This window comes from Pelodiscus sinensis, chromosome 18, assembly GCF_049634645.1.
Source record: "Pelodiscus sinensis isolate JC-2024 chromosome 18, ASM4963464v1, whole genome shotgun sequence".
NCBI lineage: Eukaryota > Metazoa > Chordata > Testudines > Trionychidae > Pelodiscus > Pelodiscus sinensis.
In genome coordinates this window covers 32,631,354-32,654,077 of record NC_134728.1, presented here as the reverse complement: position 1 = coordinate 32,654,077, position 22,724 = coordinate 32,631,354, and the positions used below count along the sequence as shown (strand labels likewise).

Below are 22,724 nucleotides of genomic sequence, written 5' to 3'. Positions count from 1 at the left end.
GTTTGCACCTGGCCCGATTTCTTCGCCCTTTGTAACATCTGGTGGCAGGACCCTTTCCACGCGATGCCCCAGGCAGCGGAGCCGCTTAGCTTACTGGCTCGGTGACCACCGGCTTTCAGACACAGCAGGTGAAAACCCTGCCAGGCTGCCGTGCTGCGGAGCCGCTCCCTGCCCGCAGGCGCTCAACAGTGGGAGCCACACAGAGAGGCTCGCGCTGGGCAGAACGGTCCAAGCCTGGCGCGACCCTCGGGCCAATTGGCTTTGGCTTACAGGTCAAGGCTGAAACCCTGTGGGCTCTGGGCAAGGCGAGCGAGGCGTCTGTTCCAGGGTTGGCTCAGCGAGCTGCCTTGGGCCTGCCCATTTCACAGGGAGCAGGCACCCAGGGGGCATCGCTGCTGAGCTCGGCTCGGCGTCTGTTTCAGGGTCGGAGACTCTGGCTGGCACCCGCCAAACCAGAGCCCCAGCTGCTGCCTTCCCAGGCACCGGTGCCACTCACAGCACTCAACATGGAGACTGGTTTGCTGATGCGAGGGGGCCCCCCAGCTGGCGACCGGCAGCAGCTCTGCTGTCGTCTCATGCGCTGGTCTCAACTCCATACCCCAGCCCAGCCCCCCACGTGCATGGACAGAGCCAGTGTTGTGACTGGGCACTTACCGGCTTCCCGTAGGGGCCAGATTCCTCTCGGGGCTGGTGGGCAGAACACGGTCACGTTCTAGGAACTTGTGGCTTTAGGGCCCCGGGAGAAGTGAGGGCGTTTGCGGTTCCCTTGAGTGGCAGAGAAGTCCACTGAGGGGTGCAGAGGTGGCTTGTGGAGTGAGATTGCCAGGCAGTTCTGCATGCCCAGGAGGGATGCTGGACGAGCAGGCTCAGTTCCAGAGGCAGGTGGCCGCTGTGCAGGCACCGGGACTTGGCCTCAGGCTGTCCAGCAGGGCGTGGGTGTGCGGAGCCCTGGCGAGCCAGGTGGATCGCATTCACCACTAGGCATGAGCGCCTCCCTGGAAGTCCACGTTCTGTGCTGCCCAGCTGGCTAAGTGTGCTCCCAACCCCACCAGGGAGGCGTCGTGGCAGGGTGACCATGGGGGTGGGACCAAGCGTGGACGCCGGGGCCTCTGAACACCTTGGCAGGATCAGTCCTGCCGGGAGGGAGGCGCGGCCCTAATGCGGGACAGCCAGGGCCGAGGTGATGTGGAAGCACAGCTCTGGGCAGCACATGGGGGAGCATGCGGCATCGCATGGGTGCAGGGTGCCAGGTGGCTGAGCAGGCAGGAAGGGGCACAGCCGCCATTGTGTGGAGGTTGCAGTGCAGGGCGGGAAAGCAATCTGCCAGGAGCCCGCAGCCACATGCCTACGAAATGCATCGGGAGCCTGGTTTCACCCCAGCCCCGCAGCTGCCAGGGTCTCAGCACAGACCGGTGCCACTAGCAGCCAGCCACCCTGGCAAGGGAACACCGAGGGCCCGGCCGTAACAGTGAGTGGCCCCTATCCAGAGGCTGGAAGTTGAAGCTGGATACATTCGCACTGGAAGGAAGGCGTCATTGTTAATAGGAATTAACTGATGCAACAATTTACCAAGAGCTGTGATGGATTCCTCCTCAGTGGCCATGTTCAAATGAAGACTTGATGTTTCTCCTCACGAGCTGCTCTAGGAATCACTTTTGGGGAAGTTCCCTGGTCAGACCAGATGACTGCAATGGGCCCTTCTAGCCCGGGAATCCACAGGAGAAACGTGCAGCGAGTAGCTCTCTGCCGCCCAGTGGCGAAGGCAGAGCGCTGGCCATACTGCCGTTCTGACAGGAATGCAGGACCTGCAGGGACTTCCCCTGGACTGACTTGAATTGGTTCAAGGAAAAAGGCTTTTTATGTTGTGGCATCATGCCCCAGAGCAAGGCTGGCCCTGTGGTTATGTCAATGGATCTGGAGGTAATTGCAGGCTCTGCCATAGACACCATGTGTCACGGCCTTTCTGAATTGCACCTCCCTGTGTGTAAACGGGTGTGGCGAGGGTTAACTCTGTACCTCCGAGGCACTGCCCTCCTGGACTGTGGCTCGAGGGGTCTTTGTTTACTTACATCTCAAAGCCAGGCCTATGCACTGTAACCAGACCAAGTACAGAGTAGCTATTGCTGCACCTCCATTGCTGAAGGCTGACTGGCACATCTCTAAGGCGAGACCGGAACAGGCTGGGTGAACGTGTACTCACACACCGACCACCACACAGGTACTAGATAAGAATTTCTTTAAAATTTATTGGACTAATTGTGTTACATTCAATATTTGATGTGTGTCTTCTGGACAAAGAATTGGCATAAATACATACGAGCCTTTGTGCCTTCCCTAAACAAATCCGAAATAAAGTACTAGAGACAAGGGAACATGGTTCACATCTTCATATTTACACTTTGCCTTTACTTTACAGCTTGGAGCCAGTAATATTTACAGAAAAATACAATAGGAACAAAAAGATCATGTCTTGGCAACATACAGAAGTTCACAGAGAGTGTACATAATATTAATCACATGATACCTGCAATCACATTTCAAACCACTCCTGCTAAAACCCAGTGTGGAAACAGAATACGTTTGGTTCCTTCAAAAGACATCACCCTTAAAGCTGTGATCATTGAATTGCATCTAACTTTTTCTCACCATTAAAAGTCAAATTTAGTTTTGTTATCTGCCTGGGCTAAGCACGCAGAACGCGGCATGAGAGAAATGCACAGCTACCTGTGGTGAGGCCAGTAATCGGATTACTTAGGCTACAAATGACTATCTTTGCTTCCCACAATTTCTCAGAAGACGCTATCCACAAAGAGATCTAATCTGCCCCCATGCACTTGCTGTAAATTTGTAATACCCTTTTAAGTAAGTACTTCTTAAAAAAAGGCTTGATACTCTTTACATGAAAATTAAGGTATGAAAATTGCAACTCTACTACAGAAATGCTAACACGATGTCCGCATGTTACCCTCTCCTGATAGAAGAGGTATTGTCAATTTCAACATTCGGACCCCTCCCCCTGAATGTTTTCAGGATCTAAAAAGGGAGAAGAGGAATATTTAAATGGAAGTTGTATAATGGCTGGAACCCGAATATTACAGTGCTATGCTGGTGCCTGCGACAAGTCTGAACAGAGACGACACACCAGTGAAACAGTCAATATGCTGTCTAGCGAGAAGGAAATGCAAGAAGTAACTGTTAAGAAAACGGTGGGTGAGGAGGGGTCTTCGTTTTCATGTGTGGTAATGGCTGGCGGGGTTAGGTGTGTGGACGAGGAGGTCTGTATTTCTAACCTGTGTGATTAAGCACAACCAAGTCAACTCTCTTATGTGGTCTAATAATTTGGGGTAAGTGCTCAGGGGGAGCTGTGAAATCACTCCCATTTTATAGCAGACTGTCTCCCCATCACTATTTCAGACAAGTCAAAGCCCATTAATGGCCAAGTGGAAACAGTCACATGGTAACATGTTCAACAGCCAACTACAAAAGCAGATTAGGGCTGACAACAGGCCCATTCCCCAGGCCCTGGATAAATGCAGCAGTGACATGGGTACCCTCATGGTGGGTGCCTTCTTGTTCAGTAAAAACGTAGAACTCAGGTCTCGCTTGCACTTAGGCTCAACTAAACCATGAAACGCTCTTCGCCCAAGAGCAGATCTTGAATCTTTCAAAAACTGAAATCTGAAGACTCTTTGAACTTAGCATCACAACAAATGCCCATGCCCCTCTCAATACAGATGTCTTTTCAGGCCCGAATATCTAACAGACAGGTGTCTTTTGCCAGCCATTACGCTGGGTGTGACTGACTTAGCTTTGCCTGTAATTCTCCAGCTTTGGTCAAACATACCTGGTGGTTTGTCTCTTAAGAACAGTTACCGCTAATGTGCGGACAAGCGATGGCTCAGCAGGCTGAGTGGACCATTCCCATTCACGGCTCATGCCGTTCACTCAGTGGACTAAATGTGTTTGGCCACGCTGGTTAGCTCAAAGAAGCAGATGGAGTGTGAGTGTAGAGGCAGGGCCCGTGCACTGACTGAGTGCTGGCAAGAGCTCAGGGTGGCCCTCAAGACGCTCCACAGCTCGACCACTGCGCTGCATGCCCACCTGCAGCAAGCCCCGCTACCTGAATCCGGGCAGCGCCTAAGCAAGCCCCAGCAATCAGGCCAGAGTCTGCAGTGCCTCTCCGTCGTCTCGCTTATCACTTGTGATCCACGCGTATCAAAGCCCAGATTCCCAGAGCTGAGTGGCCAGCGTGCTCGCCCCATCAGGAGCACACTCCCCACCCAACCTCCCCCTTTCCTCAGCCCGAAAAGTCCTTTCAGGTGATTTCAATGTATACTTTGTAACAGACCATATGCACGTTGTATGGGCAAAATCTTCTTGTTCCACTGTTGCTGTGTAACAAAACACTTGCCTTACGAAGACTCTTTGAGGTCAGAGCTGTTGCAAAAAGTAACTTTAAAAAACTTCAAAGTTAGAGAAATACCAAAGGTATTGGGATATGCATTCAAAGTCTCTGAAGTCTGCAGGGCCTGTCAACCTCCTGCCATCCACCACCCCTTTCTGCTGATCTGTATCAGAAGAGATCACACTCTCTCTGTGCTCATCAAATGCTCATTTATCACTGCCATGCAAATTAACTGGGGCAAGGGGTGCAGGTGAAGAATCCTGAACTTTATGGAAAAGGGGAATGCATCATTTTGCTGTGGATTTTGGAATTTTCACGACTGTATTTATCAGTCTGACTTCTGCCTCCCAACTTGTTCCTCAGTGTGGGTTTGTGCGCTGCACGACGCAAGCCTGGTATGTGAAGACAGATGCCTGGAAAGAGGAACGTGCGCTACGAGCTCCAGAGGGGAAAAGTACCAGCAAAAGAGCAAAGGAGCCCAGATGAAACCATTCACTCTGCAGAGGCAACCCCCGGCGTGAGTGAAATACGTCTCACTGAATGCTGACGAGGCAGAAATGGGAGGCCAATGGGGCCTGGAGAAAACGTTCGACCCATGCTCATCGAAAGGAGGGAAGAGAAGAGCTTAGAGTCTCCTGAACACTCTTCTTGCTGTAAAAGGCACCTGGCCAGGAGGGCAGGGAATCACTTGCAAACCTAGCGGCCACTGCCGGAGGTGAAGCAGCTGAGCGCACGGGGCCTTTTTCTTTCCTGCTGGATTATGAGCCAGTTGCACAAGGGGCTGGGGCAGCCTTGATCATCTAAGCATGGAGAAGAAAGCTAACACGGCAGGGCCCATTTCACAGTCGAGGAGCAGTCCGGCACCTGCACCAGCGTCAAGAGTTACATGGTCTCTGGAGGGCAAGCCCCCAAAGCCCCTTCTCTCCTGCAGTAAAACAAACGTTCTGGAGAACACTCAGGAAATGGCTACTGGGAACAGTCCTTGCTCAGTTGCTCTGGAGGCAGCCATTTTGGATCTGATGGGAACCAAGCAAGCAACTGACCCATTTTCACAGGCTACTGAGTGAGGGGCATCAAACCAACCTGGATTAAAAGTGAGGTCATTTTGCAACAGACCTGGGTGCCTCTTGTTTATACGCACCTGCAAGACAACTTGGTTAGCTAGGAGAACATTCTGGAAAGCAAGGTCATGTCAGGGGGTGTGCCTGGTACGAGTGGGGACGTTCACCAGCCTCGGGCATGCCGAACACCAGCCACAACCCTGGAATTCAGAGAGAGGGGTTTCATGTCCCTTCTTCTCTTTCCTCTCTTACAGGAGGTGAGTGGCCTGGGTTAGAGCCATCTCTTCTGCAGGGTGGAGGACTTGCATTGAACTCCTTACAGTGCACGGCCACTGCTCCGAGGTGGGGTCCCCTCACACCTGCTGGGAAAGAGCAGGTGGCCACCCGTGTGCACTCAGACACCTGGCATTGGGACGCAGGGGCAGGTTTACTTGTGCTCTGTTTTCTAGAGCCCTATGCACGGATGGACGTCCATTCCAGGTCCTCACTGGCGAGACACGGATTTGCTCCTTGCATGAAGGCTGAGTGAAGAGCTGAGTACCCAGGCGGGCCGGGCAGAGTGCCGTGGCTGGCTGCAGGTGGGTGAGCAGGCGAGATACGTCAATCGCTGTTACTGAAGCTGGATTTCATGTCTTGCAAGGAACGGGTCTCAGGGTTACTTCTTGCACTGAAACTTCTGGGGGCAATGAGGATGGAAGCCCCAGCTGAACGACACATGGAACCTGGGTTCTCTGTGAGCGGGGGAGGCTGCCAAAGCTGTATTCAAGCCTCTCCCCAACAGACTTGCTACGTTTTTTTTTAACATGGGAAAACATCGAAATGGCGAGGGGGTATAACCTCTGCCTCGGGTACCGGCAGCTGTGTTCAAGGACGTGGTCTTGTTAAGATGGTGAAGGTTGAGAGCCGCCTCGTCGGTCCTGACCCCTCCTGCCTGGTTTCCACGAGTCCGTTCTCTCTGCCAATAGACAGGGGGAGATTTTTTGCAGGGTGGTTTGGGTTTTTGGTTGTCTGGCTGTTTCTGTAGCCACCAAACTGTGATCTAATTGTCCTGGAAGAATATCGGTCTAGGGGTTGCAGTTCTTGAGCCCAGCCTCCTGGAAAAGTGAGGTATAAAACTCGGGCTCCAGCTGCTTGTTCCTGTATTTATGGACAATGTCCGCGATCTTCTGTTTCCGGCGGACATGCGGAGGGTTGTAGGAATCGCTCTCTAGCCTCTTTCTCCGGCAAATATTGATTACTGTTTGTCTCACTAAGAAACCTGAAAGAGAAACAAGTGGTTTGAACAAACTCAGCCCCCTTCTCCGCTTTTCCCAGCAAGGGCTCTGCTCCCTGTGCCCAGTGCCCTGCGGAAGCAACCCTCTTAAAATCACAAATTCCCATAACCAGGAGGCCCCATTATTTGAAAAGCAAATTTGCAATGATGTGCTGTAGTGGGGGCCAGTTGGGTCCTTGTTTGGCTGACACAGGGACTGCATGAAGGGCCACATCTGCCATGCCTGGACTGGCCAGAAGAGAGAGCAGCTAGTGAACTGAGGCCTGGTCCACACTGCACCCTGGATGGAGGCTCCAGTCGACACCAAGAGAAGCCAGTGTTGACGGGAGAGCAGCCCCCGCCGACCTCCCCACGTGCAAGACACCCAGGCGAGCGTGTCGACTTCAGCTGCACTATTTGCGTGGCCGAAGTAGGTCGACAGGGCTGGCAAATGCAGACAAGGCCTCGGTCTCAGCCACCCCTAGTGTGCTCACCCGCCTCTGCAGCACTGGGGCGGGGACTGCGACGCAGCGCAGCGCTCGCACCCGGCAGTGCAGAGAGGGAGGGACTAGAACGTGTCAAGCCGGATTCTGTTAGGCCAGGTTCTCTGAGCCATCGGACCCCAGAGACACACGGAGGTGGCAAGCGCCCCCGTAGGGGGAGAAGTGGACTAACCATGCTCCCGGCAGCCCCCACCAGGGAGGGGCATGCTGCGGGTGCTTTCCTAACCCTACCCCTCGATGGCCCAGCGCCCACAGGGCCTGCTGCCACCTGGCACACATTCGAGCGGCGCCAGCGGGTTCTAAGCCGAGCAGAGGATCTGAGAGCCAGAGCTGGCTCCATAAAGATGCTTCATGCTGCAGCAGCAAGTGGGGACTCCCCAGAGCACTGAGCCTGTTCCAGTTCGAAGGACTGGCCTGCACAGGCCTGCTCGGCGTCAGCTACTTCCCAGTGCAAGTCTGCGCGGGTTCCTCCTCTGAGAAGTGGGCACTGCCACGGGAGCTCAGGGTTGCCACATACCATCAGGTGCTACAGGACCCCAGTTACACTCACTGACGGACAAGAGGGTCGCACAGGTATCGCCACTGGCCAACTTTAGCCTCACTAGGGATCTGAGCACGTCAGACCCAACAAAGCGAGGGCCCCAGGTTACTGGTTCCCGACTAGAACTGGGCTTTAACGGGGGTCTGAACACAGTCTGTGGCGTGGAATCCCCCAACTCATATTAGCGCGGATCGCTGGGGCCACGGAGCCCTCTGGGAACACTGGGAAGCCAAGGGGAGGTACAAGGCAGCATTCCCTGGACGCTCAGGGGAGAGGACTCGGTAACGTCTGACGCCCACTGGACGAGGCAGGATGAGCAGTGCGACCAGCGCGCAGCATGGGAGCATTCACGGTGCACCCGCAGCTGGCTACGCTTTGGTCTCAGGAGAGGCCTACAGAGCTCCCAGGCCAGGCTGAAGAGACGGGCGAGCAGGGCTCAAGAGGACACTTGAGTACCCGGCTCAGAGTTTGGGCTCCGAGGCCCAGAGAGGGAGGTGGGCGTTCTTCTGACCCAGCTGGTTTTGGAGCACTAGCGCAGGCCTTGCTGCCCTGCCTCTGGGCGGGGGCTCACTGCTGCAGGCTTTGTAGGCATGAGTCAGTCTCAGGGAGTCACCAGCATCAGAGTCACTTAGTTCTTATCCAAGCCTTTCTCCACAACTGTACCCACTGGTCTCCCCTGCCTGCCCCCCGCCATGCTGGGCCCTTGCCTTGGCCACATCACTGCTCCTGCAAACGATCAGGTGAAAGTGACAGAAGCTCCCAAACTAGGCAGCATGGATTAAGTGCTTGTCAGTTTCAGTTTACTGCACCCTCTACAGCACCGCAGCAGGCAGAGAGCTCCGCCCACTTGAGCCCCAGGGGACTCATCAGCTGTTCCCACGTCAAAATCTCTCCAACCACACAGACCAGCCCCTGGACAGTCAGACCCCCCCACGCAGCCGCGCTTACCCAGAGCTCGCCTGCTAACTACCATTCCATCCACCAGGGGGATGACCATGTTGAATTTCCCAGTCGCGCCTTGCACCTTTATCCGGAACAGCCCGGTGTTTAAGGGGTGGATGAACACCACGGGGACTTCTTTCTCAGGAGTGGTTGATCTAGAGGAACACACTTGTTACACAGGGGAGGGGGTGTTTCAAAGATAACGTGCTTCGCAGGACTCTCAACAATGGCTTGTGACTAAAGCAAGCCTTCCGGCGCGAGGTGGCCCATCCCACTGCGCCCCATGTGGCTGCAGGAAGCACCGCAACCTTTCAGGGTGTCAGGAAGAGTTTCTCCTGTCCCACGGCCTGTCCCTAAGGATGGGGGATCAGTCATAATAAAGCATTTGTACATCTCCTTCTGTTGCGAGAGCCCCAAATGCTGCACACATCGATTTTCTTCACATCTGACGCCACATTGTCAGGCGGAGAGGTTCGGTGCTTGGTCACAATTGCCAGAGCGAACCCCAACTGTCTCCTTGCCTGAAACCCCAGGCCCCTTTCATGAGTGGCCAAGGCAAGAGGGCGAACGGGAAGGCCACACAAAGTGCTCGACGCATTCTGAACAGGCGCGTGCCATTCCCACGCAGCTGCCAAGACAGCCGGCGCAGCCAATGGAGAACGGCTCTGGAGCCCTGCAGAAGCTGTGCGCAGGACGCAGAGCAGTTGTAACGAAAGGACATTCCCAGCCATACCTTAGGGAAGTGCTACTATTTGATGTCGTTTCTACCCCAGTGCTGGTCTCAGAAATCAGATCCGAGAGGGGAAAGTTCTCTGGAAGATAAAGAGGTTTGCATTCGAGGGTATTCAGATTCAGGAAATCCAGACAAGGAGTGTGGGACCAGTTAAAGGCAAAGTGCAGCAGTAAATCAGAATTCACTATTCACCTCCCACCAACATTCAGTGTAATGAGATATGTACCATGTACCACGGCCCTGCAGTTACACGAACGCTTCCACGCACCTATATCATCGTAGCGCTCAACCCAGACAACAGACACCTTGGTCTCAGGTCCCATCGGAGGAATGGTCCGGCCCTGAGGCAACTTCTTGGGTCTGGAAGTCGGACTGAGCTATTTTGGAGAAGAGCAGAGCGGCATTTGCAACATAACGAACATTAAAGGAAACATCTCAACAAGCAGCAGCGCCGCGGTCACTCCTGGAGGAGGCTTCTGGGCACCAGAGACACAAGGGGCAGGTGGCCAAGAAGCAGGTGTGACAGCTGTTGGTGCAAGGCCACAGCCGCATTGTACCTGTTGGCCACTTCGAGCAGCGATTCGGCCCTGCATGTGAGGGGACATCTCCATTTCCTTGTTGCTACTGCCTGAGCTCAGCCCTGGATAGGCTTATGGCCTGTGACATTCTCCTGTGCTGCCCCGGAAGCCCGCTCCACCTTCCTCGGAGCCCCCAGCTTACAATGCTGCTCAGAAAACAGCAACTGTGCGTTGTGTCTTTCGTATCTCCGTGAGGGCGGAGCAAATCAAAAGACTTGTTTTCATTACTGCTGTTGCAAACCCAGCCTGGCATCGAGCACGGCTCTCAGTTCTTTCTGGCTTGTGCTTAGCAGGCATCTGCTTGCAAGTGCACAAACCCGTCAGACCAAAGTCCCCAGGCATGCCTTTGACTCCGGGTACCGGATTCCTAGAGGCCCAGTGAAGTCTGACCAGCTTAAAGGCAGCAGTTTCATACGATACAGCCCTACGTCAAGCACTGTTCTCTGCAGGCCCCCCCTTGACAAAATCCACACACGGCAAGTGCATTTAGTTACACCACGTGCTTTATCAGCTAATGCACGACATGCCCTAGAGCAGAATCAAGACATTTTCTTAAAAATATTTAAGGTCTCAAATCAGTGACTGAATGTATGTCCCAACTTCGGGCCAACGCTTCAGTTTCTAAAAACCTTTCATCTACACTGCTGACAGGCTTGGGTCTGTGCACACTACAACCAGCCTCTCCGATGCGCCAGGTGGTGCAGGAGGACTCAGCACCCTGAACTCCACACGTGCACTGTAACTAATGTGGACGGCAAGGCTTTGCCCTTTCATTACATTCCCACCATCCTGAGTTTCTAGACTGTGGCTTCGATTCAAGCCAGCTGGCTAAGCGTGGCGTGCCAATCGCCTTTCGGTGCACGGCAGGAGTCTGGGATGGAGAATATTTCAGGGTTTTAAACAGGTGTATACAAACTATGACCCAGCAATCTCTTTCTGGCACTGCACTGATGGGGATCAACAAAACTGAGCACAGAAAGGTCAGACTGCTGTTAATAATTACCAAGGCTGCGGCAGAAGAGTTTCAAACGTTCCAATCTGAGGTTACAAGTACTGCTATAAACATCACTGCGTTTTCTCTGTATGTGCTGTAGAAACAGAGCATGGCCCTTCCCTGCGGCTGATGTGTGGCCTTACCCGCTGCGAGGAATTGAGATTGTCTGTATGATTGGGGAAGAGTTCAAGGGTCAGAGACGGCTGCTTTAGGATCCCAGGCAGAAGGTCCATGTTGGAGTCACTTTCTTGCTCTGAGACGTTGCTTTCCAGTGAATCAGCTGAAAGCCAAAGGAAGAGCAAAGAATGGTTTCCTTCTGGCAGAAAAGGCAAAGCTTAGGCAGGGTTCTGAAGTGAACTAGGCCGCGATGCCTCAGAGCTCCCGGTGAGAGCAGGCCTGGCTACCAACGGGGCTGGGGGAAACCGCAGCCCAAACACAACAAAGGGGGAGAAGAAAAACGAGAAGGAAAAAAGCATCAAACCCTTGTTTCAAAGAGCACTTGCCTTCTACAGAACCCCCAAGGCGGCAGCATTCGGCGAGCCCAGCAATCCTAACTGTCCCTACAGAGTCAACACTTCAGTCCACAGAAACACAGGCCCTGGCCTAATCTAATGACCACTGCGACACAGGACTTCACTAGGAGGTGCTCAGCCACCACAGGCCTCTGCAGCCTGGAACGTCTGCTAGGGCCCCAAGCCAGACCGATAAGGGACAGAACAACTAGGAATCGAGAAGACAGGGAAGTTGGACAGTCACCGTCAGCTGGGTCGCCCGGCCTTCCCCTGGGCAGGTGGAAGTAGGCAGCGCTCGACATCCGGCAAGAGGGTAAGCACCTCGGACTCCACACTGGCAGGCACGCTGCCTTCCCAGAACAGGAGACCTGAGCATCACAGACACTAGCACTGGAAGGGACCTCGAGAGGCATCGAGTCCAGTCCCCTGCTCTCACGGCCGGACCCAGCACTGTCTAGACCATCCCTGACAGGTGTCTGATCAACCTCCTCTGTAATATCTCCACAGGTGGAGATTCCACAACCCCCCTGGGCAATTTATTCCAGTGTTTGACCACCCTGACTGGCAGGAAGTTTTTCCTAATGTCCAACTTAAACCTCCCTTGCTGCAGTTTAAGCCCACTGCTGCTTGTCCTGTCCTCAGAGGCCAAGGAGAACAATTTTCTCCCTCCTCTCTGAGACACCCTTTTAGACACTTGAAAAACGCTCTCATGTCCCCCTCAGTCTGTTCTTTTCTCCTCGCTCTTACGAAGGAGTGGGCAATAGAGGATATTGCCAAATCAGGGGTTTTATTATTATACATTTTAGGAAGCAATTTTGCAACTGATCACTTGCAGCTGACAGTGCTAATCTGATCCTTCCTCCCCGATACATTTAATCAAGAACCTGGTTTTGGGGCTCTACTTCTAATTGGGGCCTCTGCCAATAACATGACTATTAAATAAGCTCTGGGTCAAAGGAGGGCTATGTAGAGAGAGCGCTTGAAAACACACAGCAGGGACACTGTGATCTTACTTAGCGACTCCACCGGGCAGGGCACAACAAATGCTATTTCTGTGAGGGCATCAGCATAATACAGAACCTTCTTCTGCCCACTGAAGATACTCGCTCCGGTGTCTTCTGAAGAAATTACTTCATCTGAGAATGAAGAAACAAAAGTTAAGTCAAAAGAAAGAGCTTCCCAGCTGCTCCTGCACTCCCCCTGCAAAGGGCTGGCGCGCACTAGGACTCAACCAGGATGCAAGGAAGTTACTCGGTTAAGATGAAAGCCAAAGTGCGCACTCAAATCGAGTGATTGCTGGGTACCAACCACCGCCTTGGCAATGGTATAGGAGCCCGTTTGTCCAGGACTCTGTGTCCCTGAGTCTCACGCAGTTCATGTTTTAACTGAACCGCCACGTGGCGTGGAGGAGTGACCGGCACCTTCTCTTGCACTTAGAAAGGGACAGTTATTCCAAGTCAGTCTTACGTCCTGGCCTCGACTGTCACCTCGCGTCAAGAAACCCATCCAATGCTGAGCCTCTCGGAGTTAGAGAAACAGCAGCTTCCTTTAAAAAAAAATCCCCCGCATGTGACAAAGGAGCCCAGTAACACGACTGGGCCTTCCGTCGATTGTGGGACCGCCAGGGCTCTGAGTCACCACCTCTGCTCACCTTACTGCAGACACAAAGCTTGACCGAACATGCAGGGCCCCCACCAGGCTCTGCATCTACGTGGCACAGTCTCTACTGGCTGAACTGGCTGTTTCCACGGGCTATTTGTGCAGCACAGAAAGCTAACCCTTGACCATCTTCCTGCAGGGGCTAGGACCATCTTCACCAACGGGTCTGTAGAGCAATCCCTCAACTTCCTGACACGTGCATCTTTGAGAAGGTCTGTTTGCTTCACAGACCCTCACCTGAACCTCCGAGTTCATTCACCCCTTTGCTCCCGAAAGCAGCCACCACTTCTGCCCGGCACATGAGCAACGCCTCGCTGACTTGTGCCCTTTCATAACGACCCAGAATTACAAAGCTGTGCCCACTTCACTCCCAGCGCCTGCTCCCATTTGCAAGAACCCTAATGCATCACCCTGCAAGATGACTTTGCTGCGCTCAGGCAGCTGCGGCGAGGCTGCACGGACCCGGGGGTCTTCACTCTTGCAGCCATCAGAAAGAGGCGAAGTTTGAACAGCACAAGCATTAGTCACAAGGTACGAATCTTCAGCCACTGCAACGCCAGAAATACGGGACCAAGACTCTGTCCAAGGGGCTACCTTTAAGCTGACTCCGCAGCCACTGGAAGGATGGGGGCTGGGGTCAGCGTGCCGCAGGCAGACCAGGGCCAGGCCGGACAGAGCCATCCCCATGGAAGGATGGGGGCTGGGCTGCTGCAGCAGGAGTCGAGTCCAGGCCATGTCACCTGTGGTAGGGTCCCAGCTGGAGCCCAGTGACCCCAGCTAGTTGAAAGGCTGGAGGTGGGGCAGCCCTTCCCCCGTTGTTGTAAGTCCCAGCCATGACGTTTACAGGGATCTTAGGCCACGCCCCTTCTGGGAGCACAGAACCAGCCCCTCCCACTCTGCCCGGCGGCTCAGCTCCCCAGAGAACAAGCCAGTTACGATTCCCTAAGCAAGCACCAGATCTTACCTTGCTCAGGCCCCTCTTCATCACTGCAACTGTTAATGGACCAACTTGTGGAAACGTGGCCAGTCCAGCCAGCGTGTTTTCCCACCGCTACGGCCCAGCCCAGAGACAGCAGGAATTCCAGGAAGTGGGGCTGGACATGTGCGGAAGACTCTACGTTCTTCAGGATCTGCAACATTTCAATGCACAGCATGAGCAGCCAGCTGGAGGAGGCAACTTTCACTGCTTTTTCGGAACAGCAAATTGGGTGCTGACCAAGCCCCCTCTAACCCTGCCTCGAGCAGCGGAGCCTTGGCCACGGTACTCGGGCGTCCCCGTCTTGTCTCTCAGTGAGCACAGTTCAGCCTCCCTGAGGCCTGCAGGTCTCTGCTGAGACCGCGGGAGTTCATTCAAATTGGTGAGGTTTGTCCTTTGCTTTGGGCAACAATGACATTTCCCACTCAACCCAGAGAGGGCCTCAATCCTGCCATGAGCACCAGGGACAGACTCTTAAACCACCCAAAGTCCCATTTGCTCTGGGGTTCTTCTGAACAAACTGCACTGCATGACGGAGGCAGAGAGACTTCCAGAACCAATGAGCTACTGCTGACCTGGCAGGGCCTGAACAGCGGCGCGCAGGAAAGGCACCGGGTCTTACAGACACATTAGACCAAAAGCAATGAACGCGAGCTCCAGACACGCCCCAGGCACGCTCTCCCCCAACCCTGTGCTGTACAAGCACTGCGATGGCCCTGCTTAGATTCATGCGATTTTTAAATCGGTAATGTGCACAAACTGATGAAAAACTACTTCCATAGATGAGCATTGAAAAATGCTGCTTGAGAGCTCAGAGTTTGATTTCAGGATATTTACATTGTGTATTTTGAGATGTGAAATTGACAAGTTGCGTTTTAACGGATATAAAGCTTTAACTGCTTTGAATCTTGATGTTTGTTGCCATTTAATTATTATTGGCCGAACCTGCTCAATAAATTACCCACATCAGAGAATGTAAATAAACAAAAAACTAGAAAAATGGTTCAAATGCATAATGTTGTGCAACTGTGAAAATTTACATCTATTTTACAAATGCTTAAAATAAACACTGATATTATCCATCGAAACTGCACACAAAAATCTAACGCGGCTGCGTCTTCCTCTCAAGAACTGACAAACTCCCCCACCTACCTCAAAGAGCTCCTGTCGCTTGCCGTCACGAGCCAAAACAACTGGGGAGTTTACGCCAGCTAGTATTTCAGAGGCAATAACTTCCCTTGCTCTTTGCCCACTCACCTAGGCCGGCACCGGCCAGCTCTAGAGAAGGTGATTATGGTCAGAGCAAAGACCATAAAACTAAAATCTCTGCACTTGCAAAAGGTGGAGGCACCCGTGGTCCCTCCACATGCTCGCGGTTTTATTAACTGGGCTTAGATCCCCAGGACTTCATGCATGCCACCTGATTCAGGAAATCCAGGGCATGGCCTGAAGGCCCCACAGAATACCCCACACTTTGGATACTTAGAGGCACCAGTGCTGCACATGTGCTCTGGGCCTCCCACCGAGAACTGACCTCGCAACTCTAGACTGCACGTTGGATTCCTGAAGGCTGGCCAGCTCTGCAGGACAAAACTTGATCGGGTTGAGCCCCCCAGATGAATGGCATTCAACAAAACTACTGCCGCTGGCTCAGGCGGAGTAAGGGACCTTCGCTCGCATGCCTTAGCCCCATGTTTTCAGACGAAGATGCCTGGCCTGGGCCAAGCCAGCTGGACAGTCTTTCTAAACCCAACCGCCCTGTGTCTGAAAGCCTGCCAGGGGTTTGGGACAGTAACAATAGATTCCACTCGTGCATTTCAGATCAACAAGGCTGGGCTGCATTTCCCAGCTTTGCAGATGTGGCGTGGGGGCATGGAGTGAAGGACTGAGTCTGGTGGCAGCCAGCTTCGTTCGCTCTCTGTACAGTGTGGCGCACACACAGAGCGAGGGGCAGGAACGACACACACAGCTCAGCAGGATGAACTTATACAGCCTCTGTTATGACAGGCGGGTTCCAAGCTGCAGCCCAGACAGAAGATGTGGCTGTTCAGCTCTGCGGTCCTCTAGCCTGATAATCAAACTACTGGTAACACCTGAATGCAAACAAGTACAGGCAGAGCAGGGAGGCAACTCACGGACATTCCTGTTTGAAACGAAACCCTACCAATGCAAACCAGCTGGACTTTGCACACCGCGAGACCCAAATGGCGGGACTGGGCCTGTGGACCTAGAAAGTGCCGCATGGCAGGTTCTGCAGGGAGGGGTTTCTACACGTTTAGAACGGCCCAGGAGAAGGAAGGGTTATTAATCCTGTCCATATATAGAACTAATAATTGTCTTTATTTTTCAAATATAAAAGCTCAGTGACTTGTTGGGAATCACACAGCAACAACGTGTAGCCAAAATTCCTGAGTCCTAGACCTCCACTCCAGCCATTAGATCATATTGATAAATAACTAAGCCGCAAATAAGGCAAAGAGAAATGGAGCCCAATTTTTCACATACCTCTTGGCTTGTTTTCTGGCCTGCCTTCATGTAGAAAATGAAAACTGTATCAAAAGGGCGACATGGCAGCAGATCCAAGTAACCAAGGTCATCAAAAAACCCAGGGAGAGTGGGGTCAAGTGCAATCAAATGAGGAGGTAGACGACTAGTCGCAGTTTCCTACCCAGCAAACAAAGAAGTTCAACTTTTATAACTATTAGAAAACTCTTTTCCATCAGTAATATTCTTTGATGGTTGCATTATGATCCATTTTAAAATACACTGAACATAAATGTATTTTCCTAAACAACATCAAATCTGTAACTTAATTTCCAACGTGACCCTGTGAGCACAAATGTACATGGGTTTGCAAAGAAGTCTGTATAATTTCATAGAATTGGAAGGGCCCTTCAGAGGTTATTAAGACCAGTCCCCTGCCCTCACGGCAGGACCAATCACTGTCTGACCATCCCTGAGAAACGTCTATCTAACCTGCTCTAAAATATCTCCACAGATGAAGATTCCACAATGTCCCTGGGCAATTTATTCCAGTGTTTCACCTCCCTGACAGTTAGGAATTTTTCCTCAAGTGCAACCTAAACCTCCCTTGCTGCAATTTAAGCCCATTGCTTCTTGTCCTATCATCAGAGGCCAAGGAGAACGATTCCCCCCTCCCTTGTGACACCCTTTTAGATACCTGAAAACCGCTATCATGTCCCCTCTCAGTCTTCTCCTTTCCAAACTAAACAAGCCCAATTCTTTCAGTCTTCCTTCATAGCTCATGTTTTCTAGACCTTTCATCATTCTTGTTGCTCTTCTCTGCACCTTCTCCAATTTCTCCACATCTTTCTTGAAATGGGGTACCCAGAACTGGACACAAGAGTCCAACTGAGACCTGATCAGCACAGAGTAGAGCGGAAAAATGACTTCTCGTTTCTTCCTCACAACACTCCTGTTAATGCATCCCAGAATCATGTTTGCTTTTTTTGCAAGTGTCACACTATTCGTTCATTTAGCTTGTGGTCCACTATGACCCCTAGATCTCTTTCTCCAATACTCCTTCCTAGACAGTCACTTCCCATTCTGTATGTGTAAAAGTGATTGTTCCATCCTACGTGGAGCATTTTGCATTTGTCCTTATTAAACTTCATCCTGTTTACCTCAGACCATTTCTCCAATTTGTCCAGATCATTTGAATTATGACCCTATCCTCCAAGGCAGTTGCAACCCCTCCCAGCTTGGTATCATCTGCAAGCTTAATAAGTGTACTCTCTATGCCAATATCTAAATCGTCGATGAAGATATTGAACAGAGCCGGTCCCAAAACAGAACCCTGCAGAACCCTACTTGTTATACCTTTCCAGCAGGATTGGGAACCGTTAATAACTACTCTGAGAACAGTTATCCAGCCAGTTATGCACCCACCTTATTGTAGCCCCATCTAACTTGTATTTGCCTAGTTTATTTATAAGAAGATCATCAGAGGCCGTATCAAATGCCTTACTAAAGTCTAGGTATACCATGTACACCGCTTCTCCCTTATCCACCAGACTCATTATCCTATCAAAGAAATCTATCAGATTGGTCTAATAGGATTTGTTCTTTACAAATCCATGCTGGCTGTTCCTTATCACCTTATTATCTTCCAAGTGTTTGCAGATGAATTCTTGAATTACTTGCTCCATTATCTTCCCTGGCACCAAAGTTAAACTGACTGGTCTGTAGTTTCCTGGGTTGTTCTTATTTCCCTTTTTATAGATGGGCACTAGATTTGCCCTTTTCCAGTCTTCTGGAATCTCTCCTGACTCCCATGATTTTTCAAAGATGATAGCTAAAGGCTCAGATACCTCTTGTATCATCTCCTTGAATATTCTAGGGTGCATTTCATCAGGTCCTGGTGACTTGCAGACATCTCACTTTTCTAAGTAATTTTTAACTTGTTCTTTTTTATTTTAACTTCTAAACCTACCCCGTTCCCACTAGCATTCACTACGTTAAGCATTCCTTTGTCAGACTTCTTGATGAAGACCGAAACAAAGAAGTCATTAAGCACCTCTGCCAATTCCAAGTTTTCTGCTATTATTTCTCCCACCTCCCTGAGCAATGGGCCTACCCTATCTGTGGTCTTCCTCTTGCTTCTAATATATTTATAGAATGTCTTCTTGTTACTCTTTATATCTCTAGCTAGTTTGAGCTCATTTTGTGCCTTTGATGTACCTGGTTCATTGAAGAAATTCTAGACGTACCAAGAGATTTGACTGAGTAGAAATGACGGAAATAGTTTTGAACATTTTAATATTAATAGTTTACCCTACATCCAGGCTAGTGAGGACTTTGGCATATTAACATTGTGCTTAACTCCAGATGCACTTTGTTTTGCAGGCCATCTGGAAGAAAGAAATCTCTAAGCACTTCTTGTGATTATTATTTCTGCAACGGCTCAATTCTCTGTTTGTTGACAATCTATACAGAGCTAGAGACAAACCTTAGAGTGTGGCATAAAAAACCCCAAGGCAGGTGGTGGTCTTTTCCTCTGAAAATTGCATTATTTGAACTAACCCATAAAATGAGAACTTGTGTTCTCATGGTGTTTCCATTACACGGATCCCAAAGTGCCTTATGTAGCAACTCACAATCTATGGATGGATGATACCTGGATCTCTGAAATACAACACTGCAATCGTACCGAAATGTTCAGGGCTGACAGCAACTTTGTATCCAACTGGAATGGCAGGAAGCATTCCAAGTACACAAGAAGCAACTGTCCCAACGTATGGACCCTTTGCAGAATCAGCTCAGAGCTCATCTCTGTACCCCTTGCTTCCAGAACCCCGGAGAAGTCCTGGGGTTCATTTCCCTGAATCTGAGCACTCTATCGCTATCTACACAAGAGCAAACTTTCCAAATGACACTGTTTGGTCCTGCAGGATACTGGGTGTTTGAGGCCATTGGTACCCTAGGAAGGAGATAAGAAGTCACCTTCAGTGCCTCTAGTGACAGAAATCCAAAGTGCGAGAGGAAGAGGCGTGCTGTCTGGAATTCCTGGGCAGGAGACGGAGGTTTACACTCAGTAACTGGGTCAGGGAAACTCTTCTTGAGCCACTCCTCTTCACTCTGCTGATCTATGGAAGTTTCGTAAGTGATCTGCTGGGCCATCCCATTCCTCAGCTTCTCATGTCGCTCTTCCAACTGAAACACAATATTTCACAGATCAGACCCCCTTTCCCAATTGTTTCAAAACATCTCCGTGGGCAGCCCACAGAGCAACAAAGCACAAGCTTGGACCATTACCGAAACACACTGCCACGATTATGGAAACACTCCAGAGGGAGGTCTCAAGGGGGGGTGGGGAGGCGCAGGGTCAGTGAATGTGACTTGAAACTCCCCAATTAATATCATTTGTTTAGGGCAACAGTGGCAAACGATCTCTCCAGCATCAACTCCGATACCCATCTCTCAAAAGAGCTTCAGAACAGCACATTTTTCTCATGTAGCAGTGCCACATCCACAGCCACTCTCAAGACAGAACTGGTCCTTCCCTCTTTCCCCAGAGCAGCGGCAGGAAACAAGTCACTGCCACAGGCCATCACAGTATGTCACTATTGGGGCAAAAGATACTGGCCTGTTGGGAACCTTGCCCCCTACGCAATGACAAGTAGCCTCATATCATAGCTCCTGAAGGTTGAACCTCTCTAGTCCGGCACCCCTGTGACCTGACCAGTGCCGAATCAGAGAATTTTCCAGATCACGGAAGGTCAATATTGTCTAGCAGCATTACCAGCACTTCCACTGCTTCCTGAGCTGTTAGAGAACATTGAGGGGTGAATTAGAGCTAAATAACAGCACAGAACACTGAGAGCCAGGACTGGGGGCTATAAACAAACTTTATGGGACTGCAGGAAACTTGGCCACACCCATGCTAACCGAAATCATGCCGGACCATGGATGCTGCCAGACTAGAGAGGTTCAACATGTGCTATCAACATTGGATAGTTCCTACACTTCACTGATCTAGTGGGTTTGTCGTTTCAATAATGGAACTTGGTAAAGTTCTACTGCAATACCCTTTAGAACAGAAAAGTGTGAGAGCTAAGTGCTCCATTGGTGCTCCAAATGGACTCTGAAGCTGATGGAAAGAACAGAGGGATCAAAGACTAAAACCTCTTACTTCTTCATTAACAATTTCATGCAAGTCTGGAATGCTCAGGTCAGCTTTCACAAAGGGGATCTTGTCCACCTCCTCAGGAAAGGGTCGGTGTTTCACACTGTATTTGAGTCCAACGTCATTTTTAGGAGTTGGTCGAGGTTCTGGTATAAACATCTGTTCCAATGAAGGGAACAATGTTAGTCCAATGTACATGCTTTGTTCTATAGTGCAGTACATTTATATTACACACACAAAGAAAAAGATTTCTATCACAATATCTTCAATACATAAGCACAGGTAAGAACAGGCTCCATGTCTTAAGAAAGCATTCAGAAAACTAAATATTGTTCACCTGTAAGACCTGAGCCTACGTTTTAAAGCAAACTTTGATCGTCTCAACCTGCACATTATGGTGGTTCTACTCCTGCATCAAAGACCCCTGGCTTTCGACACAATCTCTGTGCAACCCCCAGTCCCATTTGATTACGTGGAAGTTACCAGCCTTTCTGGGGTTGCTTTAGTTACAGGTTAAACCAATTCTAACGACCTTTAAAGAGAACTCGAGAGTATTTCTGGCCTCCCCACCTGGCCTTACTGAGTACGTGACGGTGCATGTCAGGTGGAGGAGCCCAGGTGTGCAGAGAGGGGTCCTGCGGGTCAGGAGTTCACTGGCCTGCCTGCAGCTTGTAATTCCTGCATTTTGTTCTCAGCAGTACGAGCAGAGCGGTACCCACGCCCCGAAGTCTGAGTGGGAGCACCACACCAGGGGAGCCACGTGGGACAAGTCTGGGTCGCGCCGAGTGTCACGTGACTAGCAGGGGTAAACATGCAAGCAAGCAGCACTGTATTCTCGCTGCACTCCCAAGTATTTCCCACGCCAAGGAGAACCCTCCCTGTGGACTCTACCACAGCCCCCTACCTTGCCACACCACAGGATTCCCAACCGAGTGACACTTCAGCCCAAGCGCCAGGGCAGCGCTAGAAGCACCCCAAGAATTACACGCTTCCCCCAAAGCCTGCGTAGCCACGGGCAGGCTGCAAGGAGCAATTGGTTTTGCTTGGGTTTCCTATATTTTTGGATTTGTAAAGGGACCGAAATATCAAGGAGACAGCCAAGGCTGCCAGCCCTACATTTCAACCAGTCTGGGATCCGTGTTTCACTGTAGGGAATCCATTTCCATTACTCACAGCCAGCCAGAGAAACAGCAAAGCTGTCACCCATTCATAAAAGCCAAAAGCCCAGGAGCTACAGCATCACCTGCACTCACACCCTGAAGGGCATGTTCAGCCCCCCCCCGATGCTTTCCAAACAATGCGGGGCTGCCCGCCTTACACACGGACTTGTGACAGAAGCAGCACAGACATCCCACTATTAAAACAAATCTGTTGGCAGCACCAGAGATGTGCCTCATGACCCAGATTTCAAGGCACCGGGACTCAGCCAGGCAATCGTTATCTCTCTGGGGCATCTTGCTAGTTTAGTGACATTTCTGCTGAGCATCTGTAACGTACCGATTTCCCAATGGGCATAGATACAGACCTTCTGATTTGCTTTAGCTCCTCTTGGTAAAAGGCAAAGTTGCTGGGCCCATGCAAGTCTTCCAGACGCCCCCCGGATCAGAATCGTGACAGAGGGGAACGAGTCATCTGCAGAGTGCACAGATAAAACGCACTGTGGGATAATTTAATGCAACTGGCAAACATGGTGATCAGCACAGATAAACACATTCATACCATGAAGGCTTCCAACACACTGTATTGCCACATAACCTTGGAGATGTTTAGGGCTAACTCCCCAACTCTAACCCATAAAACAGCCCCTGAAGTGTAGCAACAATACAGTTTGCTGCAACGTGGGAATACTGTTGAGTGGGGCTTTCCAACATTCCAAGTGCACTTCTACCCCACGCCAAGTCACCTGGGTTTGACAGACTGCA

General features: G+C 51.1%; 1 protein-coding gene across 7 annotated transcripts in view; it reads right to left on the bottom strand.

Annotated features, from left to right (window-relative positions):
- Nucleotides 1–2,222: 2,222 nt before the first annotated feature.
- The window catches only part of RALGAPB (Ral GTPase activating protein non-catalytic subunit beta), a 117,011-nt gene continuing 96,509 nt past the window's right edge, over nt 2,223–22,724 (bottom strand). For all 7 annotated transcript variants that reach the window (XM_075900745.1, XM_075900743.1, XM_075900742.1 and 4 more), the window contains 11 exons: nt 22,328–22,434; nt 20,809–20,961; nt 19,620–19,829; nt 16,662–16,820; nt 14,145–14,310; nt 12,535–12,657; nt 11,153–11,289; nt 9,706–9,814; nt 9,438–9,516; nt 8,711–8,859; nt 2,223–6,724 (listed from right to left, as the gene is read on the bottom strand). In XM_075900745.1, the coding sequence (XP_075756860.1) occupies nt 6,531–6,724; nt 8,711–8,859; nt 9,438–9,516; nt 9,706–9,814; nt 11,153–11,289; nt 12,535–12,657; nt 14,145–14,310; nt 16,662–16,820; nt 19,620–19,829; nt 20,809–20,961; nt 22,328–22,434 (1,586 nt within the window). In that variant the 3' untranslated portion in view covers nt 2,223–6,530. The remainder of the gene's footprint in view (nt 6,725–8,710; nt 8,860–9,437; nt 9,517–9,705; nt 9,815–11,152; nt 11,290–12,534; nt 12,658–14,144; nt 14,311–16,661; nt 16,821–19,619; nt 19,830–20,808; nt 20,962–22,327; nt 22,435–22,724) is intronic.